Source organism: Thamnophis sirtalis, unplaced genomic scaffold, assembly GCF_051295495.1.
Source record: "Thamnophis sirtalis isolate CommonGarterSnake01/CBP01778 unplaced genomic scaffold, rThaSir2_p1.2 scaffold_1, whole genome shotgun sequence".
Taxonomy (NCBI): domain Eukaryota; kingdom Metazoa; phylum Chordata; class Lepidosauria; order Squamata; family Natricidae; genus Thamnophis; species Thamnophis sirtalis.
This window is the reverse complement of record NW_028261381.1, coordinates 136,183,686-136,205,136: the sequence shown is the minus strand read 5'-3', so window position 1 is coordinate 136,205,136 and position 21,451 is coordinate 136,183,686. Positions and strand designations below refer to the sequence as shown.

Here is a 21,451-nt window from a genome sequence, read left to right as displayed (position 1 = left end):
AAAATTTATTTAGATATGAGAAATATATTAATGAATTTAAAAAATTGTTAACAGAATACTTCGTTTTTAATATGAATAAGGGTACATCTATGGAAATAGTATGGGATGCAAGTAAAGCGTATATGAGAAGAGCTTTGATAAATCTAAATAGATTACATAGACTGGTATATGGGTGGCATGCTTACCTGTTATTTAACAAAAAAGTGGACAAGAATTTTAAAAGTCATATTTTAAGGAATGCTCTACTGCGGGTCTGGAAAAAATATCAATACATATTAAATGATAAGATACCCATGTGGGCAATTCCCAGACATACAATAGAAAATATGAACATAGTACAAAAACAGGATGTAATTACTTACAGACAGCTTCTTACCCTAGAAAGAGGTGTACTACAATTAAAACCCTTGGATGAATTAAAAGAGGAAAAGGTAATCCAAACATGGTTTCAGTACGGGCAGCTATAGGCCAGATGGAAAATAGATCAAAAAATTGGTTTTATGCAAGTCGAAGATAATTTACTTAAACAAATAAGAGATCAAAGTCCAATGCATATAAAGAGATTATATAATGTATTAATAGAGATGGACTCGGAAACAGAATTAGTTAAAGACTGTATGATAAAGTGGGCTCAAAATATTGAAGAACCAATAATGTTGGATACATGGGAAAGGATTTGGGTAAGAAATGTAAAATTTACACAAGCCCAAAACTTGAGAGAAAACTTTTATAAGATGTTTTATAGATGGCTTTAGATCCTAAAAAGTTGGCTTCTATGTATCCGAATTTACAGCCTAAATGCTGGAGATGTGATTCTGTGGACGCTACATATTTTCATATATGGTGGACTTGCAAAAGGTTAAGGCATTTTAGATAAAAATATGGTAGATTATGCAAAATGTTCTTTAAAAAAGGATAAAGTTTACCCCCCTAATATTTTTATTAGGTATAAATACTGATTGTACAGCTGTAGAGATTAATTTGATTTTGCACTTAATAACTGCAGCTAGATTGTTGGTGGCGCAATACTGGAAGAAGGAAGATTTGCCTACTATCCAAGAATGGACAATGAAAATCACAAACCTAGCCGAGATGGCTAAAATATCTACATATCTTAAGGACTATTCAAACGAGAGATATAAATGAGACTGAAAAAATATGGGACTAAGAAATTTCAGATAGCTTATGATTAAGATCAGGAATGATATAAATTGTTTAGAGTTAGCCTAGCAAGGAGGAGTTAAGTTCAATTTAAAGACGTTATTAATTTTCTATTCTCTTTTCAAACATATTTTAGACTGTTTTTGTTAAAGACTTATACCTTGTATTGGTTCTGGGAAGTCAGGGGAGGGAAGGTTGGGGGGAGGTCGGGGGGGAGGGGGGAGGGAGGGAAGTATATTAGGCTTGAGGAGGAGTGTTAGGTTTTAAAGTAATATGATTGTACATGTATACCGTTTTCTCTTATTTTAAAAAAAAAACAAAGATGTGTTATGTATATTGAAATGGAAGTATAAATACCATCAACACAGAATGGAGTTTGCTCAGAAGCTGAAATACACCAAGTGAATGAGAGGAAGAGTGGGAAGGAGAGGAGAGAAGAAAGATAGGAAGAGAGGGATAGGAAAGAGGGCAAGGCGGGGGAGGAGGAGGAGAATAAGGAGGAGTGGAAAGGGGAGAGAGGAGAAGGAGAAAGGAAGGGGAAGTAGAGTAGAAAAGGATGATAGAGGGAAGAAAGGAGGTAGGGAGGGGGAGGAGATAGGCAGAAGAAAGTGTTGGATAAGGCATAAATATGGTGTATGGAGAGCAGAAGAGCCAATAACTTGTTTTTCTTTTTCTTTTATTTTTTTCTGGGAGTTGATGGCAAGATGAACCGATGTAATTATTAATTAACACAACATGATATTGGCTATGTAATAGTATACATGTGATTATATGTTATGAAAATGGAAAATAAAAAGTTAGTAAAGAAAAAAAAAGATATACAGTTAAGCTAAGTACAACTTTATTCATGTACTTCACTAAGCATCAGTTAAAGATGATACAAAGATATTTTGTGTCAAAAATTAAATGGGGAGGGGGTATTAAGAAGAAATGTTGTTGTTTTAGCCATGCTCTGGCTAAAGTAGCCCTGAAAGAACAAGATCAAACCCAGTTTTGGACATAGCATAAAAATGAATATATGTTTCTATGCTAGCAGAGACTCTACCAATTGAAAAGTGAACTTCTAAACAAATATAAACTTGGCTTTTAGTGGAAGCTGATTATATACCGGCTCAGGGTTGACTCAGCCTTCCATCCTTCCGAGGTGGGTAAAATGAGGACCCGGATTGTTGTTGGGGGCAATATGCTGATTCTGTAAACCGCTTAGAGAGGGCTGAAAGCCCTATGAAGCGGTATATAAGTCTAACTGCTATTGCTATACTGCTATATAGGAAATGTTTTTTCAAAGTTCACACTGAGTTGTATTTGCTGATTTGATATCCATTTTTCTGGTCAAGTGAGATCCTTTTATCGTTCTTCACTGAATGACAAAATAAAGTGATAATGAAGAATTGCTACCTAACTGACTGGGTGGAGTCACTTTAGCCCCACGCAATGACATTCGTTTTTCATTGTTTTAGCCAAAACAGACCTTTGTTTGTTTGGAACTAAAGCAAAATTCACCTGGTAACCCCACCAGGATCACTCAATAGAGTCAGTTGGCCAAGTAAAAGTACTGTAATTGCACAACACATTTCTCTCTCCCTCATGGTTCAGCGTGCTATAAACAGTGAACAGGGCCAAGAATTACTTAAATCACCTTTATCTGCATGTGTTTGTTTTTTTTATACTGACTGGATTCACTCATCATTTCCTGGCTTGGAACCAAACCCATCAGAAAATAGAATCTTTATGGCATCTTAAGAATGTGCAACATTCTTAAGACCTGCAATTGGTATTTAAAGGAAGGTGTCAGAGATATTGGGAAAAGGGCTTCAAAGCCAGAAAGAGTATGCATGCCAGAGCATACAGACAAAGCTCTCTTGCAAAGGATCACTGAAAAGTCGGATGAAGGTGATTTTCTGGGCTCCAGATCTCACCCAGTCTTTGAGTCTGTGATGGGGGCCAAAGCATAGAGGGACGTGCAGGCAGGGGAAGCAGGGGAGGAAGGGCCTCACCACTGTCATCCTGAAAAGAAAAAAATTAAAAGGAAAAAGGATGAGGTAGTTTGCTGCCAGAGTCACAGTGGATGATTCTGCTTAGTGCTTAACTGCAGGAGGAGGCGAGAGAACCACGTGCCTCCTTTAATCTATCTTTATGATCACTTGAGCAGAGTTAAGCAAGGGTTAAAAGGTGAAAAATTCCTTATGCAAAGGAGGCATGCAGTTCTCTTGCCTTCTCCTGCAGAGGGCACTTTTTTTAGAGGCTTTTTTTTAACAGTTAAGCAGAGTCATCCATTGGAGGCTCTAGCAGCAGCAGCTTTTGCCTTTTTCTTTTTACATTTTTTACATTTTCATCATGGCAGACAAGAGGAGAGTTGAAATCCTCTGTGACACAGCTGGAAAAGGTATGTGGGTCAGACGGAGGAGGGGGGAGGAATTCCAAATTATTGTAATTTGTAAGCTCCCCCCCACCGGGAGCCCCGTCCTGCTCCCCTCTCCCTTTCCTCCTCCTCCTCCTCCTCTCCCCTTTCTTCACTGGCTGCCGCCTTGCCCCCCGCCTCCTCTGTCCCCGCCGCTGTGTCCGACAGAGGTGTCTCACGTCTATGGCGGACATAAATGCGAGACGCCTCTGTCGGGGAAAGCAGTGGGGGCTCTGCTTCTCGCTGCTGCCACACTCCGCTGCCTCACACCCCGCCTCCTCCATCCCTGCCGCTGTGTCCGACAGAGGCGTCTCACGTCTATGGTGGACATAAACACGAGACGCCTCTGTTTGGAACAGCGGCGGTGACACTGCTTCTCACCGCCGTCGCACTCTTGCCTCACCAACCGTAAACCTCACTGCACGTCACTGGTGGGTGGGCTAGGGACAAAAGTTGAATGGGAGAATGCATTTAGTTAAATATAGTTGACACTATTATTCATAATCTTCTTCTGTAAGCCTAAACATTAGCTTTAGATAATTTATTTATGTCCTTTCATTTGTTTTAATTTATATCCCTCTTTTTCTCTAAGAGTTCAAGGAAGTTTATTTGTTGCCAAAATAAATTGCCAGGAATTGACCTTCACTATAAATATAATTTATTTACTTTACTGCCCTATAAACAATAGAGTTTCCAAATTAGCTCTAGCAGTTTATATTTAGGAATTATATTCTGCAAGGGAACTGTCTCATGCAATCTTCTGCTTCCAATTGAAATCATTCTGAAATTTAATTGTCTGGATGTCCATCATTGTTTAATAGTCCATTGTTTAATAGTATGACAACAATTGAGCCCAAAATTTACTTTGCTCAGCAGGACAGTTATTAAGCGAGTGTTGTCCCATTTTATGACCTTTCTTGCCATAGTTATTAAGTGAATCACTGTGGTTGTTAAGTTAGTAACACTAACTTCACTAGCTTCCCAATTGACTTTCTTGTCCAAAAGTTTGAAAAACTGATCATATGACACTGCAACCACACGACAGCTGCCAAGTGTCCAAATTTTGATCATGTGACCACAGGGATGCTACAATGGTCATAAGTGTGAAATATGGTCATGTCACTTTTGTGCTGTTGTAACTTTAAGCGAATGGTTGTAAGTCAAGGACTACCTGCAGTTTGATCTGCTTGTATGACATGACGGTTGGAAGAGAATCTGCATCCTTCTAACTGCCTTTCTGAAGATTCAAATGTAAGAATCAGTTAGCTGGCTCTTTCAAAGGCGGGAGGGGCAGGAAGAACTCAGCAAAAGCACAGGGGAGAAGACCCCAGGAAGCAGAGAAAGGTATTGTTCGTCCTTGCCCTCTGTTTCTCATCATTAATATCATCAGCCAGTTGTTATAGTACTCTGACTTTCAAAAGGTATACCATTACAAGGTAGATCTACTAGATAATCCTTCTGTTAACAAAGCTGCATCTCATTTAATCTCTCCTATTAGTAAAGTCAGCCCTGGCCAAGTTAGGTAAGATTTATATATTTCATTCCTTATTTATTGCTTGCAGCCCAATGTGTTTAGCACAGGACATGATGATTCCTTATTTATATCACATCCTCAACTCAGTAATTCTAGGCACCTCACATATTAAGGTTAAGGTTTAGACAGCAAGTAAAGCAACATAGATAACACACTAAGAACAAGAATAAATATTGTTCCTTGGCAAAAAAAAATAGATTGAGAAAAGCAAAAAAAAGGGGGGACTAAAAGAGAGAATTTTAGGCACAGAATACCCTCAGGGAGCAAATCAGCACTCCCAACCCCAGGAAAGAGCCATCAGGGGGATATTGTTCCACAGCTGCAGAGAAATCACTTCTCCCCCTCTCATTTCTTTCCAGAACAATGACATCCATCTGGGTCCGTGAAAAACTATAGTTGGGAGGAAGTCTGTTTATTAGGCCATTGCTACTTTGCAGTAAGTAGCAAGTACGATTTTGTTTCCTCTAAAACCTGGTTCTTTAAGTCCAGTGCTTTGCTTTTACTTATGGGAGATTTACAGACATTCACTAGTAGTAGGAAAAAATGGAAAGTCAGTGGGCTGTGGTAGAGAAGGTGCAATGCTATAACCCAGTGGTTCCCAACTTTACCAGTGGCAGTGGTGGTAGCAGGGGAAGAAAGGGGTAGTTTTGTGCACGGGCCCAACATTTGTTCAAATGGCGCTTCCTGTGCTCTTGCACTCGACCATCACTTGCGTGGCCTGGTTCCCTATGAGATGCAACCCAGTCCTGGGCTAGGGACCATTGAGCATGTCCCTAACTATTCATTCTCCAAACCTTTCTTTCTTTCTTTTTCTTTCTTTTTTCTTTCCTTATTTCTTCCATCCTTCTGTCCATCCATCTATCTATCTATCTCTACCATCTATCTATATATCCATCCATCCATCCATCCATCCATCCATCCATCCATCCATCCATCCATCTTTTCTCTTATATTATACTATTGTTGCCTTGATGCTAAAAGTTTAAAGTGAAAAGAACATACTGCTCCTTTGTTAGGTCCATAAAAATTTTGTGGCAATGAAGAGCTGATAGGTTCATAGAAGAAAAAGAAATGGGATTCATTGAAATGTTGTGGCTTCATTCCAACATGCCTAAGTTGTAGTTTAAAGATTTAAAAAGTGGGGAAGACAACTATTGTAATACTGGGGGTATTAGGACAGAAGGAGAGGAGAATGTACTTCTATCAGCCTAAGCAGAAATAAAAAAGAAGGTGTTTTCAGGAGATGTAAAGATAACCTGGAGAAGAAGTAAGGAAGCTGGTGGAAAAAACAGAGTAGCTGGGAGATTTTGCTGGATTCAGTGATCAACTGGGTTTTTAAAAAGGAAAGTACTTATCCCCCGAGGACAGCACAGCCTACCCGCCTGGTCTAAACAGGTATGTAACGTATCAACCAGCCACTGGATCAAAGGATACAGCACAGGAAACAGCAGTGTGCTGAAGTGCCATCTGCCCATGCAATGCACATAAAAACAGATGCAGCTGGGATTGCACTGTTGGGGCTACCATCTTGACTTTATTTGACCATGTCTGGAACAGAAAGTAAAGGTTGATATTCACGTTTTCTTTTCTTCTGTCATAGATGGAGCTGCTATGGCTTTACATTTTGCTTGGAGCTGTTTTGAAACTTTCTTCAGGCATTACCTACAACGAAGAAGGCAAGTTGTGATTTCAAACGCATTCATTCCTGATTGTTAGAATGATCAAAAGGAGAGGAGAAGATGGACGCTCAGGCTAGGGGATTTGCTCATTTTTCTCTTTCTTTGCCTGTTTATGCCATAGGAAGCCTCGTGCTGGCTTTTTTGTGCTTTTTTGTGATGTCCTGGGCAGCTACCATGACCATCAATCATTTTCCTGACACCATAAGGAAATTTTGCTTTAAATGACAGCTGAAATCATGCTTTTGTTAGGTTTCATAATGGATTCTATTTTAGTTGTTGTAATGTCCTTGTTTTATTGTGAGATCTCATTGGCTTTGTCAAATTGTTCTTGAATGTTTTTGTTCTGCTTTACTTGATTTCAGATCACTTTTACTCTGTTCTGTTTTCCACCTGGTTCCATTTTCTATAGTTACTTTTTTTGCAACATAATGACCTCAGGCTATCCTTCTTTAAAAGATCTCACCCTGCCACCGTTCATCCATTAAACCAAAGTGAAACTTAGTTATACGAGAAGCAATAAATGAATATTGATGTTACAGTAAGAATTATCTATGAACATATGTGATTCCAGGAATTAGAATAAATCCATCTGCGGCACAAGTACTAATTGATATAGTGCATCATTCACCACAAGGGCATTCTCAGCTTCCTGACTAGACTTCTAAAGAATCACATTACCAGTATATCCTAGGTCTAGCAAATCCAGGCTGCAAAAATTCAGATGAACAATGGATCCTGGCAAAGAACTCTTGGCTGCCATCTAGTGGTTTTCCAGGTTTCTGCAGCCCAGATCTGGCAGTCCTCCTGGAAAAGTTGTGACTATCTTGCAGATATAGCTATTGAAAATTTCAAAACAAGACATATTATCTTAGATGCTGTGATGCTAATCTATCTCTTCTGTGAATGCATCATATGGAAAGTTTTGCAGCCAGAATGGAAACAAATTAATATTAATTGACCTCAGTGTGTGTGTGTGTGTGTGTGTGTGTGTGTGTGTGTGTGTGTTGCATTTGTGTTGATAAATTAATAAAGGGAGACTAGTATAGATCTATTTCAAGCTATTTAGCTCTCATCAGCTAGCCATACCCGTACTGAAATTCAAACCTGGGCTGTTTTTACACATTAGGCAGTTGTATTAGTCTCTAAGCCACAAGCTCTCCTCCCTTATCAGCTGAGACAAGGAAACGATTAAGCATTATGTCAAAGCACCTGGTATGGCCAAATATTGGAGGGAGAATACTGCTTCCCTTTTGCCTTTCAGCTCCACCCTAGGAGCCTTCCAGGCAGAAAACCATTTTTGTGAAGCAGTGTATATACCAGAGGTGGGTTCCTACCGGCTCGCATCAGTTCGGTAGAACCGGTTCATCAAATCTATTGAACCGGTTAAAAGAGGTTCCACCAGTGGACCTGGAAAGCAGGCCATACCTACAGAAGAGGTTCCAAAATTTTTTGAAACCCACCACTGGGATATACATACACATACACATACATACATACACGCACGAGCGCGCGCACACACACACACACCAGGACAATCATTCTTGCACTAAAGTTTCATTAGAAAAGGATATCAATAATCTATTTCTGATCCAGTGCAAAATTTGTTATTATTCATTAAGGTGTTGTTCTGTAAATTAAATTTAATTCTTTAAATTAAAAGAATAACTCTATGGTATATGAATTTTTTGTTAGCAATTAAGCATTTGATTTGGCCCAAAAGAAGGAGCAAGGAGGCAATTTATATAAACTAATTTTTGCTACAAGCCCAGTGATAATATTAACAGTAGATGACACCAAGAATGTTTTGTCTGTCTGTCTGTCTTTCTTTCTTCCTACTTTCTTTCTTTCCTTCTTTCCTTTTTTCTTTCTTTTTCCTTCCATTTCTCCATCTCTCATCCATTTCTCTAAACTGTTTATGTTTCTCCTTCATGCTTTCATTTATATTAAACATCAAACATCATGGATGTACAATCTAAGTTTCACTGGCTGCATAGTGCTTTCCCAAATCTTGAGCATTAGTCCTAGAATGCATACATAATCATATTGTAATATAACACAAGAGGAAAAATACTATAGTCACATCATTATATTAATTACATTTGATTTCATTTTAGTTAGATTAAAATTTGGTTTTTATCCTGCTACCCTTCTAGTCATAGGTGTACATGAGCAAAGACCAGATGCAGCCTTTAGCCCACAAAGTTTGTACATCCTTGGTATAAATAAACATGTTTAGAGATGTTGTTATAGTAATTCTGTATTTTCTCTCAGATGCGGACACTTCACGTTTTTCTTGCTACAATGATTTGTTCTCAAGTGAGATTGCAAAGTCCAAATCAATCAAACTGTTTCTTTCATGGATAGGCTTAGTAAGTTTCTCATTCATTTTCATATACTGTGCAGAAAGTTAAATTATAGCAACTAACAATGACTTTTTAAAAACTCACTATCCAGTAAATAGGTTTACCAAATCTCTGTTTCACAGACTTCTTAAACAACAGGCAAAATGCCATTTTATTCATGCATTACAGCCTTCCACACAGGCACTATTTTACATTTGATTGTAACCGATCCATCCTTTCGCTCCCATGAGTCCGTTAAATCAAGGATTTCTTCTTTGTATGAATGAAATTATGTTATTTCTATAAAATTATTCTTTTGTTGTTATTTTTATAAAGTTCAGTTTGAATAGTTATATACAAGTATTTTGGATAAGAAACATCCCTGAAAATAAAGAATAGTTTTTTACTTGCTAGGGGAATTTTTTAAATCTATGGATGTATAGAAAGGATACGGTAAATAAAATGTAAATTAAAGAAATGGCTCTCAGCTATCAATTTTGGTCTAGTGCAGTGATGGCGAAGATTTTCGGCACTGAGTGCCCAAACAGGAACATGTGTGCATGTGTGTTCGCGTGCCGGAGCGCCGGAAACCAGAAGACCAGCTAGCCGGTGCACATGTGTGCACCAGTAGCTGGTCTTTCAGTTTACAACATGCACATGCATGCTGGCCAAGTGGTCTTCGGGCATGCCGGAGCACCAGAAACGCCAAAAGTGGCTGGCCGGCGCAGCCTGAAAACAGTCCCAAAAATGGCCTGAAAAGAACCCCCCAAATGGTCTGGTTTGGGGGCATTTTTAAGCCGTTTTCTGGAGCTTCGGTGCCTGTGAAGACCAGCTGGATGGAGTCCATGTGCATACCAGAAACCAAAAGATCAGCTGGCGATGGCGCATGTGTTCACACAGAGGGCTCTGAGTGCCACCTGTGGCACGCGTGTCATAGGTTCGCCATCACGGGTCTAGTGGTTAAGACAACAGTTGAGAAACCAGGAGACTATCAGTTCTATGCCTGCCTTAAGCATGAAATCCGCCTGGTGATCTTGGGCCAGTCACTCTCTTTCATCCCAAATCACCTCACAGCAGTGATGTGTGGTGAGGTTCACGGCCGGTGAGGCAAGTGGGCAAAAGCCGCCCTATGTCTGCCAGCACTAGCCGCCCGTGTCGGGGCTTCGGGTGCGGCTTTGGCGGTGGGGAGAAAGAAGGGGAAACATGGGCCTAGGCAGTCCGCTCATACACGTGCGCCCCCGGCCACACACTTCCCCCTTTGCAAAAAGGCAAAGTCGAAGCAAAAGCAGGGAAAGCAGAGCCAGACCCGAAAGCGTTTTGAAGGGGTTCAAGAGAAAGCGAGGGCCGGAGAGCAACGGGGCACAGTGCTTGTTACCCGACTTGGAGAGGCATGGACGGTGGGGTGGGGGACTCCTGGATCAGTCCTCCCTACCCTGAGTCAGGGCGGAAGGACGGCCGGAGAGACTCGGGCGAGCAAGCCATGCACAGCGCACAAGCGGCACCCCTGCCGCCTTCCAGCCTCTCTCCGCCCGTCTCCTCTTGTTCTTGAGCTTCCTGTGAGGGTTGTAAATTGAGCCCTGTTTTTGATGAGGGGTGAATCTTGGTTTTTCCTTGGAGTATACCTTATGATTAAGTAAAATAAACCTGAGGTACATTCTAATAAACATATTTTACTGTAAAATAAATAACAAACAAACTTACTGGCTAATAACTACATTCTTGTAAAGTTCCTAGCCTACCTCCTCATGGCAGGCAAAACAGAAAGAGAAAGAAGAAAGCAAAAAGACATGCATACTAGGCTCACAGAGAAGAGCCAGCCTACCGTATGTCTTAGAATATAAGCACAACTGGCAAAACAAAAGAAAAAACCATCGTGACACTGCCAAAATAAAGTCTTCTGTTTCTTTTTTCAGTACTCCTGATCTTAACCAGCTCCAAGTTAGCTTTTGGTCAGCTTTGCCTTCAATACTTTTCAAGCATTGGCTATGCATAGCTTTGTTTTTCCAATTTTCATCTCGCTTCTCAATTACTTCTTTCTTATATTCAGCTATATTATTTCTTTCTTTGTTTCTTTCTTTCTTTCTTTCTTTCTTTCTTTCTCTTTCTTTCTTTCATTTTGGAAAAGTACCAATCTGACCAACAATATTATTTATGTTCTCAGGATTTCTTTGCTTTTTCCAAGTTTGATTTATGGTTGTGGGTTAGATAAATTTAACTTACCAACCTTTCATCTCTTCCTGTTCCTCCTCCTGGTCCTTTTGCTTTGACAAGAAGTTCAGCATTTTGTCAGCCATATTTATAGGCTGTCGCCCTGACTCCGATTCAAAAGACAAATCTCTCACCTGCGAGGGATCTGTTGCCTCCCCCTGGGTCTGATGAGACGCTGTCACTGTTCCCTCTAAGGTGCGCGGCTGCGCGGCTGCGCACATGGCTGCAATTCCCCGCACAGTAGTTTCTAATTGCCGCGCAGAGGCATGTGGGGCAGGCATCTGGACACGAACTACAGAGCGATCACAATCAAAACCTCCTCCAGCTAAACTTTTTCTACTGCAGTACATTGCCGCCCGACTTCAGGATTCTCTAATCAGTGTAGGTTGAAAAGAAAAACGGGAAAGGGATCTTAAAGATTTAAAACTCTGGAGCAAATGCTTCAGAGGCAACAACAGTTTTCACGGGGAATTACAAGAGTCAGAGAGCCCTGCCTGGAGTTTTGCTCCCCCTCCCCCCCCAACTTCAGACCTGCTGTGAGATCGGCTAATTTGCTATTGCCTGGGCTGGCTCTCCCCTGGTTACATTTAGCAACAATGTAGCTCTTTTGAGCTCTTTTTCTCCCTCCTCAGCCCCGCCCGACTTCAGGATTCTCTAATCTGTGATTCTGTGTAGATCGAAAAGAAAAAAGGAAGGAGGGAGGGGGATCTTAAAGATTTAAAACTCTGGAGCAAATGCTTCAGAGGCAACAACAGTTTTCACGGGGAATTACAAGAGTCAGAGAGCCCTGCCTGGAGTTTTGCTCCCCCCCTCCCTTTCAGACCTGCTGCAAGATCGGCTAATTTGCTATTGCCTGGGCTGGCTCATTTAGCAACAATGTAGCTCTTTTGAGCTCTTTTTCTCCCTCCTCAGCCCCGCCCGACTTCAGGATTCTCTAATCTGTGATTCTGTGCAGATCGAAAAGAAAAAAGGAAGGAGGGAGTGGGATCTTAAAGATTTAAAACTCTGGAGCAAATGCTTCAGAGGCAACAACAGTTTTCACGGGGAATTACAAGAGTCAGAGAGCCCTGCCTGGAGTTTTGCTCCCCCTCCCCCCCAACTTCAGACCTGCTGCGAGATCGGCTAATTTGCTATTGCCTGGGCTGGCTCATTTAGCAACAATGTAGCTCTTTTGAGCTCTTTTTCTCCCTCCTCAGCCCCGCCCGACTTCAGGATTCTCTAATCTGTGATTCTGTGTAGATCGAAAAGAAAAAAGGAAGGAGGGAGGGGGATCTTAAAGATTTAAAACTCTGGAGCAAATGCTTCAGAGGCAACAACAGTTTTCATGGGGAATTAGAACAGTCAGACTCAAAGAGCCCTGCCTGGAGTTTTGCTCCCCCCCCCTTTCAGACCTGCTGCGAGATCGGCTAATTTGCTATTGCCTGGGCTGGCTCATTTAGCAACAATGTAGCTCTTTTGAGCTCTTTTTCTCCCTCCTCGCTTCTTGGGGCTCCACCAATGGGGGAGCAAAGCCCAGCGCCAGGCTTTGGGCTAACACAGGGATCTGCAAAGTTGGCTGTTTTAAGACTGGTGGACTTCAACTCTCAAAATTCTGGAAGTTGAAGTCCACCAGTCTTAAAAGAGCCAGCTTTGCAGATCCCTTGGCTAACCTGATTGATGCCCTCGGAGGTGGAAAGAGGCGAGAGAGCCCGGTCACATGAGTCATGACACACATCAGCTTTGTGACCACATTGCTGAGTAATAAAAATTCCAGTCCCACGTTGTAATGAAGGAATACCTATATTTGATAACTCATTGGGATTTTCAAAGTCATTGAGAATATTTTTGCTTTTAATCTAATTAAACTTCCTATCTGTCCGTTTAAAATAGTGACTTCCATAGAGCAAACTAAAATCACTACTTTATAAACAAAAGGAAGGTGTTTTTTTCTCTTATTTGGTTATGGTAGTGCCATTTTAACAATCTATATTTGCAAGTAGTATGCAGTTTTGCAGTAGTAGTAGGTTACTGAAACCCTCTGTACAGAAAGGAGCAAATTCCCACAAATTTTTAAACAATCAGCAAGCATTGTTGAACATGCAGGCAATAAATCCTTGAGTTTACAAATTAACGATGGAAGAAAACTCTTAGATGTGAATGAGACTTTAATTATGGTGATTTTAATAATTTTACTCATTTAAAATAGCAAATTGCATATAATACATTCACAGAAGCATACAGTGTATAGACAACTTTTGCAATTGAATGTTAACTCATTAAAATGAAGTATATCAAGTGAAATTCATTAAAATGAAGTATATCAAACATTTACTATTTTAATATTAGTGATATTAAGTGCCATTTATATATTCATTTCAAAGCTCTTTTTTATTTAATCCAAAATGAATTTGAAAAGATAATTGTAATAATTGATAAACCCTAACCCTATAGGTACATCATCAGTCAGTGCTGATGTCAAAACGTAAAGCTGGAGTAAATGTTGTTACGAAGAAAAAGTGCAGCTGGAAGTTTAAACTAGAATGGTCTTGGGTGACATCTGTGAAAAAAATTCAGGTGCTCAGGCATGAAAATGTGCCGCTCAAACACTATACTTTTCCGCCTACACTTAAAAAAAATTAGAGGGAACATTGGACGCTGTCCTCTTTGCCCTCCCTCCAGGTGGGGGGTTCTGGTCCAGACGGACTTTGGAATTGGTTTGTCAGACAGGGTTCATGTGAGGCTCTTGAGAGCCCACACCCCCCACATCTGTCCAGCTGAAGAACTTCCTCTAACTCTATATGAAACTATGTGAAATTTTAAAAAATATACATAAATCATTAAAATCAGTAAAATCAAGCCTAATTAGAATTTTGAATCCAGAGAAGCAAATAGCTATAGAAGAACTCAAAGAAGAAAGGGGGCAAGACATTGAAGGGGTAGAAGCGGAGGGAAATAAAAAGCAGAAAAAACACTCCTTTGATCCTGGCAGTGGTGTAGGGAAAATTGTGATTCTTTTCCGTTTTGTTTCCCCAACAAAAGGGAAAAGAAAGCTCCAAAAGTGATCTTGGAGGCTGTTAGTACATAAGGAAAATTGAAGCAGGAGGTTATGCCCCAACAAAGAGGAATATAAATTATTCCTTTGGTCACCTGGGGAAATTTGAAGGGAGTGGATGTGTCAAAATAAATTATTATTTTTATTATTATTATTAAAGAGCCGAGGTGGCGCAGTGGTTAGGGTGCAGTACTGCAGGCCACTTCAGCTGACTGTGATCTGCAGTTCAGCAGTTCAAATCTCACCGGCTCAAGGTCGACTCAGCCTTCCATCCTTCCAAGTTGGGTGAAATGAGGACCCAGACTGTGGGAGCAAGTTGCTGACTCAATTTGCTAAAAAAAAATGTAAACCGCTTAGAGAGGGCTGAAAGCCCTATTAAGTGGTATAAGTCGAATTAATTAATAAATAAATAAAATAAAAATAAAGAAAAGGGAGAAGATAGGAACAGAGAAGTGGGACAAAAGACTTACCAGGAAAAAAACCAGATAATTAGAAACTAATATATGGGAAAATATAAAGTTAAGATAAGAGCTTTATTCCTAAATATAATAATTAAATGGAGTTGCTAACTGGTTGAACATGATAATGGAAAGATAACTAAATAAAAATTAAAATATATGGAATATGGATAAATATGAAATTGATATGGGGAGCTTGTAAAGCAGAGGTTTGTGATTTACCTTTTTAACATGATAATTAAATTGAGCTGCGAATTGAGTGAATATGACAATACAAGGACAACTAAGCATGGGTCAAAATCTATGAAACATGGACATATATAGAACCTTTTAGATGATGAACAAAGTGAGATGTTTATAGCTTGTTACTTTATATTACATTAAGGGAAGTATAATGAACACTGAACAGCGAAGAGTGTCATCTAGAGATAATTAAGGCTAATCTAATCCAAGATATAAAAAATGGAGAGGAAACATGGAATATACCTACAATGGGAAACTATTGTGATAAAAAGACAGAATCACAAATTGGGGGCATGTAAGGATGTATAATTATATAAAGATAATAATGACAATAGCTGAGAATTGTAACCAGGTCCACAGCTTGACCAAAATTAGGTTGCGGGGGGGGGGGGGGCGTTTAAAAGCACAATGACTATATATGTATACTTTTCTGTTATATCACCTTTTTTTACTAAAAAGGAGAAAAATTAAATATGTGTATTGAAAAAGAATTATAAATACCATTAACATAAAAAGGAGCTTGCTCAGAAGCTGAAATACACCAAGATGAAGAGTGGGAAGTAGAGGAGAAAGGGAAGGGAAGAAGAGAGGGATAGGAGAGAGGACAAGGGGGGGGAGAAATGAGGAGTGATAAGGGGAGGGAGGAGAAGGAGAGAGGAAGGGGAAGTTGAGAAGAGAAGGATGACAGAGGAAAGAAAGAAGGTAGGGAGCGGGAGGAGAGAGGGAGAAAAATGTGATGGACAAAGTACAAATATGGTGTATGGAGAGCAGAAGAGCCAATAATTGGTTCTTGGGAGTTGTTGGTTAGATGTATTGATGTAAATATTTAATAATGCAATATGATGTTGGCTATGTAATAGTATACATGTGATTATATGTTATGAAAATGGGGGAAAAACTTTAATCAAAATAATAATAATAATAAAGATACAGATTGAATCTATTTAGCTATATCACAGAAGCAGCAACTTGGAAGGTGTTTTTGTAGGAATTAGGAATTTGTGTGTGTGTGTACATGCGCGTGTGTGCAGGCATGTTTGTATTGGCATATTATTTAACATTTTAAACATGTTCAGTGCTATGGTTGGACAATATGACTTTGTGTATACCTTTTTTTCCTTTTTTTTTGGCGTGCATCTCATCTCAAAGACAGTCATCTGCCATTTGTATGACATTAATGAAACTGATACCAAGGAGAACAGAAGAAAAAATCTACTGCGCTATTCTTCAATAGGTCTTGCTCCCAGCATACAGATCTTCAATAGCACCTACTCAAGAGTCTTCTTCTTTGAAACGTCTCTGGTAAATAAAATGACTAGGGAAGGTAAATTGTTCAGTGGGAAAGAAAGTGCAAGGTTAGATTCCTTTCCTGATATACAATGGCAGAGTTGGAAGGGACCTTGGAGGTCTTCGAGTCCAACCCCCTGTTGGACAGGAAACCCTATACCATTCCAGACAAATGGCTATCCAACATCTTCTTAAAGACTTCCAGTGATATCTTCAGTTAGATTCAAGTGGCAAATGATTGAAAGATGTAGATATATAGAGAGAGACTTCCAGTAGTATGAGGCAACAATAGATTAAATATTAAAATAGTCCTATCCGGTGTACAGCAGCATCTTGCCTTTCTATTATTTTGTAGCAGAAGCCAGCAATCTTTTCAGATGATGGGCATTATTATCTAATTGTACATGTTATAATAGGTGCTACAAAAATATACAACATTTCTAAAATGTTTTTTCTAAAACTTTTTTTTAAAGCATTTAAAAAACAATTTGCAGTTGTGCAAAAATAGTGATTTTAGGAGACTCGGGTCCTTTATATCCCCCTAACATTGTATAGGATTTGGCAATCTCGTGGAATTTCCACCATTTATTTTAAACAAGTTATCTTCCTTTTTAATTTACTTTTGGTTTCCTTTAAGAGGCTCATGTGTGCCATGATTCCTGCAAGAATGGGACTACCAGATATTTCAGTGCTTGGAAGATTTGAATAAAAAATTGTGAGGAAAAAGTTGAGATTTACAACATTGCTCAGGCTGAAAGTGGAGTTTATTGCAGTTGAAAGAGAAGGCATATTTTGATCTCTGTACTTGATAATATTAAATCTCAAGGAAATACACATACAACACATCTGCAGACATACAGTATGTGTCTGTGTACATGTGGCATTCATGATGATTGATACTACTTTCAGGATCAGATCTAAGTTATCAGTTACTGTGAATTACAGCAAGAGATGATTTGGTCCATTTATGGGCCTTGATAATCAACTCTTTGGTACAATTTGCATTAATCTGAATTAAAAATTTTACTTTACTTATGTATTATAAGTTTATGCTGCCCGTCTCCCCTATAAGCTGACTTAAATTAAGATGTTCATTTTTGAAGTGGCATAAACATTGTTATTTTAATTTGATATTCCTACAATACATACTCATTTACTTTCTTGGCCAGAAGTGGAGTGCCACTGTTTTCTTCCAGTATACAGTATATACCGTATCTACACCTATAGTCTATAAACTCGGGGTTCCATCTGAATACTAATCATTGACATCATGTAGTTATTTTAAGATATGAATATAAATAAGAAAATTGCATTACTTCTGTTTTTGATTTTTCCCAAGGAGCTTATAGCCCATTCAAGAGTAGTTTCTCCCCACCTAAGCATCAAGCAATAAATTTGGTTAAAAGATTGACTCATGCAGGCTTAGCTAGTAAATTTAGCTGAGAAGAGAACCGAATCTAAACCAACCATACCATACAATACTAAATGCATATTAAAATTATGATGTATAAATGACTATAGCTGTTTAAACTTTAAGTCTGAAAGTCTTTTTCTGACATAATTTCTAAAGGGAGAAGGAGATGAAGAAGTGGATTCATGGTCTATTACAATCCCTAGAGAAACTATTACAAATAATAAAGGTGAGAGATTGCTATAAGCCACGGTGGGTGGCACAGTGGTTAGAGTGCAGTACGATGGGCTACTTCCGCTGACTGCCGGTTGCCTCCAATTTGGCAATTCAAATCTCCCCGGGCTCAAGATTGTCTCAGTCTTCCATCTGAGGTGGGTAAAATGAGGACTCAGGTTGTTGGAGGCAAAACGCTGACTCTGTAAACCGCTTAGAGAGGGCTGTGAAGCACTGTGAAGCGGTATATAAGTCTAAGTGCTAAATGTTATAATAGCACGTTTCTTCTAATGGGATTATTTCTGCTTCCTTAGTTTAATTTGCACCAATGCCCCATAGTGTGTCATATTAACCATAAACAATATAAAATGATAAATATAAATGTAAACATGAATATAAGTAAGAAAATGACATGAACCCCCAAATATGAAAACATATTCATTATTGAAAAGGCAACTGAATAAGTCCACTGAATATGCCTGGGTGTATTGTATATTAAAGAAAGATGTTAATATATTTAGATGTTCATAGGAATTATACTCATATTCTATTTCCTGTTTGACTAGATCTTGCTTCAGTAGAGGAATGGTTTGTAAAATTCAATATGCATCATGGGTTAGGTATGTTCACCACTGAAGGAACATTATTGGATATAATGCGAGGTAAGTTTTAGCTACAGTCCAGGGAAATTACTTGTAGAAGCTACATTCCATTCAAAGCTTTCTGAAGGTGTTCAGATATTAAATGGTGGTCATATGATTGACTAAGACACTACAGCCATGAGGAGAGATTTGTTTGTTGACAGCTGAGATAGATTATCAAGTGACTTTTATTACTGGAATTTAGGATAAATAACTCCAAATCAAATATGAAGGACAGATAGCAATTCTTTGTTTATTTAAATGGCATTATTCTCCAGGAAGTATTGGAATTTAGACACTAACTAGATACATAGTATTTAGGATTGGGCTCATAATAATGGGGCTGTAAATATATTTTCAATGATTTTAACAATGAAAATCTTTATTTTCATTCTGTATCTGTATTTTATAGTAAAGTTAGAAAACTGTGCAGAATACACATTTCTTATATATTAACCTCACTGTCTTATATTTTACAGAGCCAATGATTTGGTGGATTTTTGAAATGGGTAAATACGTAGATATTACTCTAACAATATCTGAGATAATAGATTTGGAAATCACAAAGAGTCCTTGTGCAAGTGATATAGCAATAATTGGTGTGATTTATAAAAAGAAAGATATGGGTAAGTGCATCCTCTTGTAACTGCATATTATTTGATGAGTGTTACATAGCTACAACCCCCAATGATGATAGATTTGCTATCCAACAAGGTAATCTGATATATGTGTACTCAGAACCAAATGCTACTACATGTCCCTATTCATACAGATAATCCTAGACTTATGACCACAAATACGAAATTTATGTTGCTGAGACAGTTGTTACGTGAATTTGGCCCCATTTTACAACCTTTCTTGCCACAGTTGTTGAATCACTGCAGTTGTTGAGTTGGTAACATGGTTGTAAAGTGTTACTTTACAACTTCCCCATTGACTTATTCTTGTCAGACGGTGGCAAAGGATTATTACATATCCTGGGATACTGCAACCATCATAAATATGAGTCAGTTGCCAAGTATCTGAATTTTGATCACATGACCATGGGGATGTTACAACAGTCGTATGTGCAAAAAAGCCACTTTTTTCAGTTCTGTTATAACTTTGAACAGTCACTAAATGAACTGTTGTAAGTCAAGGACTATCTGTACTTACTTAGGAATAAGTCACAGTGAGCTCAGTGGGTTTAATTTCCTAATAAATAAGTGAACTCGTAACAGACTTTGTCTTTTAAGCCTGTAAAGGATTACACAATTATGTTTTCTTAAGATTGCAAGATATTTTACTGAGGCCAGAGATCTATAAACGTTAGAATTAAGTAAATTTATTTCAAATTTACCACACATACCCAGAGACAAACAAAAGTGTAAGAAATTTGCCATCGTCCAAATTTGTCTTCTTATTGGTACTTCATCACCATATTTTCATTTTTTTCCCAACAGAAGCTGAACAAGGAAAGAATCCTGTTGGGCAGGATTCTGTGTTGGTAGTTGTTTGTGTTCTTTTTTCTCCATGAGGACATCCTGTTTTGGGAGGAAGTAACCGCCCTCTGGGGAAAGGAGAGAAGATCCCACTGCATCAGGCTTCTGAGTTGATTGACATTTGCCTTCCTACCTTTCTACTTAGCTATAATGTCCAAGAGGCAATTGGTTATAAGTTATAACTTATAACCAGGGGTGGTATTCAGCCAGTTTGGATAGTTTGTGCGAACCAGATGCTAATTTTACATCTGGTTTGACGAACTGGTAGTTGCAAGGATTAGCTGGCCCACCCACCCTGCCTCGCCCCACCTAGGAGTCTCCACGTGGCCCATTTTGGATGTCAGTTAAATGCAGGGCCTGCACAGAGGCTCTGGGAGGGCGAAAAACGGACCTCCCAGAATTTCCGGGAGTTTGGAAACAGACCCATTTCTGGCTTCCATAAGGCCTCCAGAGGCCGTGGGAGACCGTTCTTGCCCACCCTGAGACTCAACAAAAGCCTCCAGAGCCTGGGGAGGTCAAAAGACAGGCCTCCCAGAAGTTCCCAAAGTCTGGAAATGGGCTCATTTCCGGCCTCCGGAGGGCCTCTGGAGCCCGTGGAGGCTTTTTTCACTCTCTTGGAGGCCCGAGAAAAGCCTCCGGAGCCTGGGGAGGGTGAAAACGACCCCCCCACACATACCATGGTGCAGGAGACCGAGTAGGCCACGCCCACCATGGCCACGCTCACCCAGCACCAGGCAGAGAACTGGTGGATAAAATCTTTGAATCTGACTCCTGGAGTAATTTCAAGAAATGCTAAAATGATGAATCTTGTAACTAGTTCTAAAACAATTTGCATAACTTTCTTCTGCTGGTTGTCTCAAAAGTGGTTTTTTTTCCTCCAAAAGGTAACTGGACTATGTTTTTTCCTTGAGGAAGAAGACATTCTGGTACTCATCCAAGAAGCTTCTTCAGTTATGGCTATCTGGGGGTGGGGCGAGGGGGGGGATGAAAGGATAGGTTCTGACAACTGTGCACAACTAAGCCTTGCATCCCTCCACCACCACCATCTAGCCAAAACTGATGAAGTTTTTTGATGCAAAGCAAAATCTCTTCTTTTTCCTCAAGGAAAAAACACAGTTATACTTTTTGGGGGGAGGAGGGGAAGCAACTTTGAGACAACCATGACCTGGATGACTGAGAATCTCCATAGAAATATTTCTTCTGTTGAGAAACCTGTTGATTGGGGACACTTCCACATGGTCTTTGAGTTGGTCTCTTTCTGGCTTAGCTGAATTGAATTCAGAATCTTGCTTATACAGTACATAAAACGCCACTGTAATCTGTTTAGCTACTCACCTCTACTTGCCACGTTTTGTTACGTT

The 21,451-nt window shown here is 39.4% G+C and overlaps 1 protein-coding gene across 1 annotated transcript in view; it reads left to right on the top strand.

Annotated features, from left to right (window-relative positions):
- The first annotated feature begins 6,696 nt into the window (after positions 1–6,696).
- Positions 6,697–21,451, top strand: part of LOC148049745 (cation channel sperm-associated auxiliary subunit beta-like) — a 72,252-nt gene continuing 57,497 nt past the window's right edge. Inside the window, exons 1-6 of the mRNA XM_087704623.1 lie at positions 6,697–6,772; positions 9,047–9,144; positions 16,207–16,359; positions 17,915–17,984; positions 18,535–18,630; positions 19,089–19,235. Coding sequence (XP_087560749.1) covers positions 6,697–6,772; positions 9,047–9,144; positions 16,207–16,359; positions 17,915–17,984; positions 18,535–18,630; positions 19,089–19,235 — 640 coding nt within the window. The remainder of the gene's footprint in view (positions 6,773–9,046; positions 9,145–16,206; positions 16,360–17,914; positions 17,985–18,534; positions 18,631–19,088; positions 19,236–21,451) is intronic.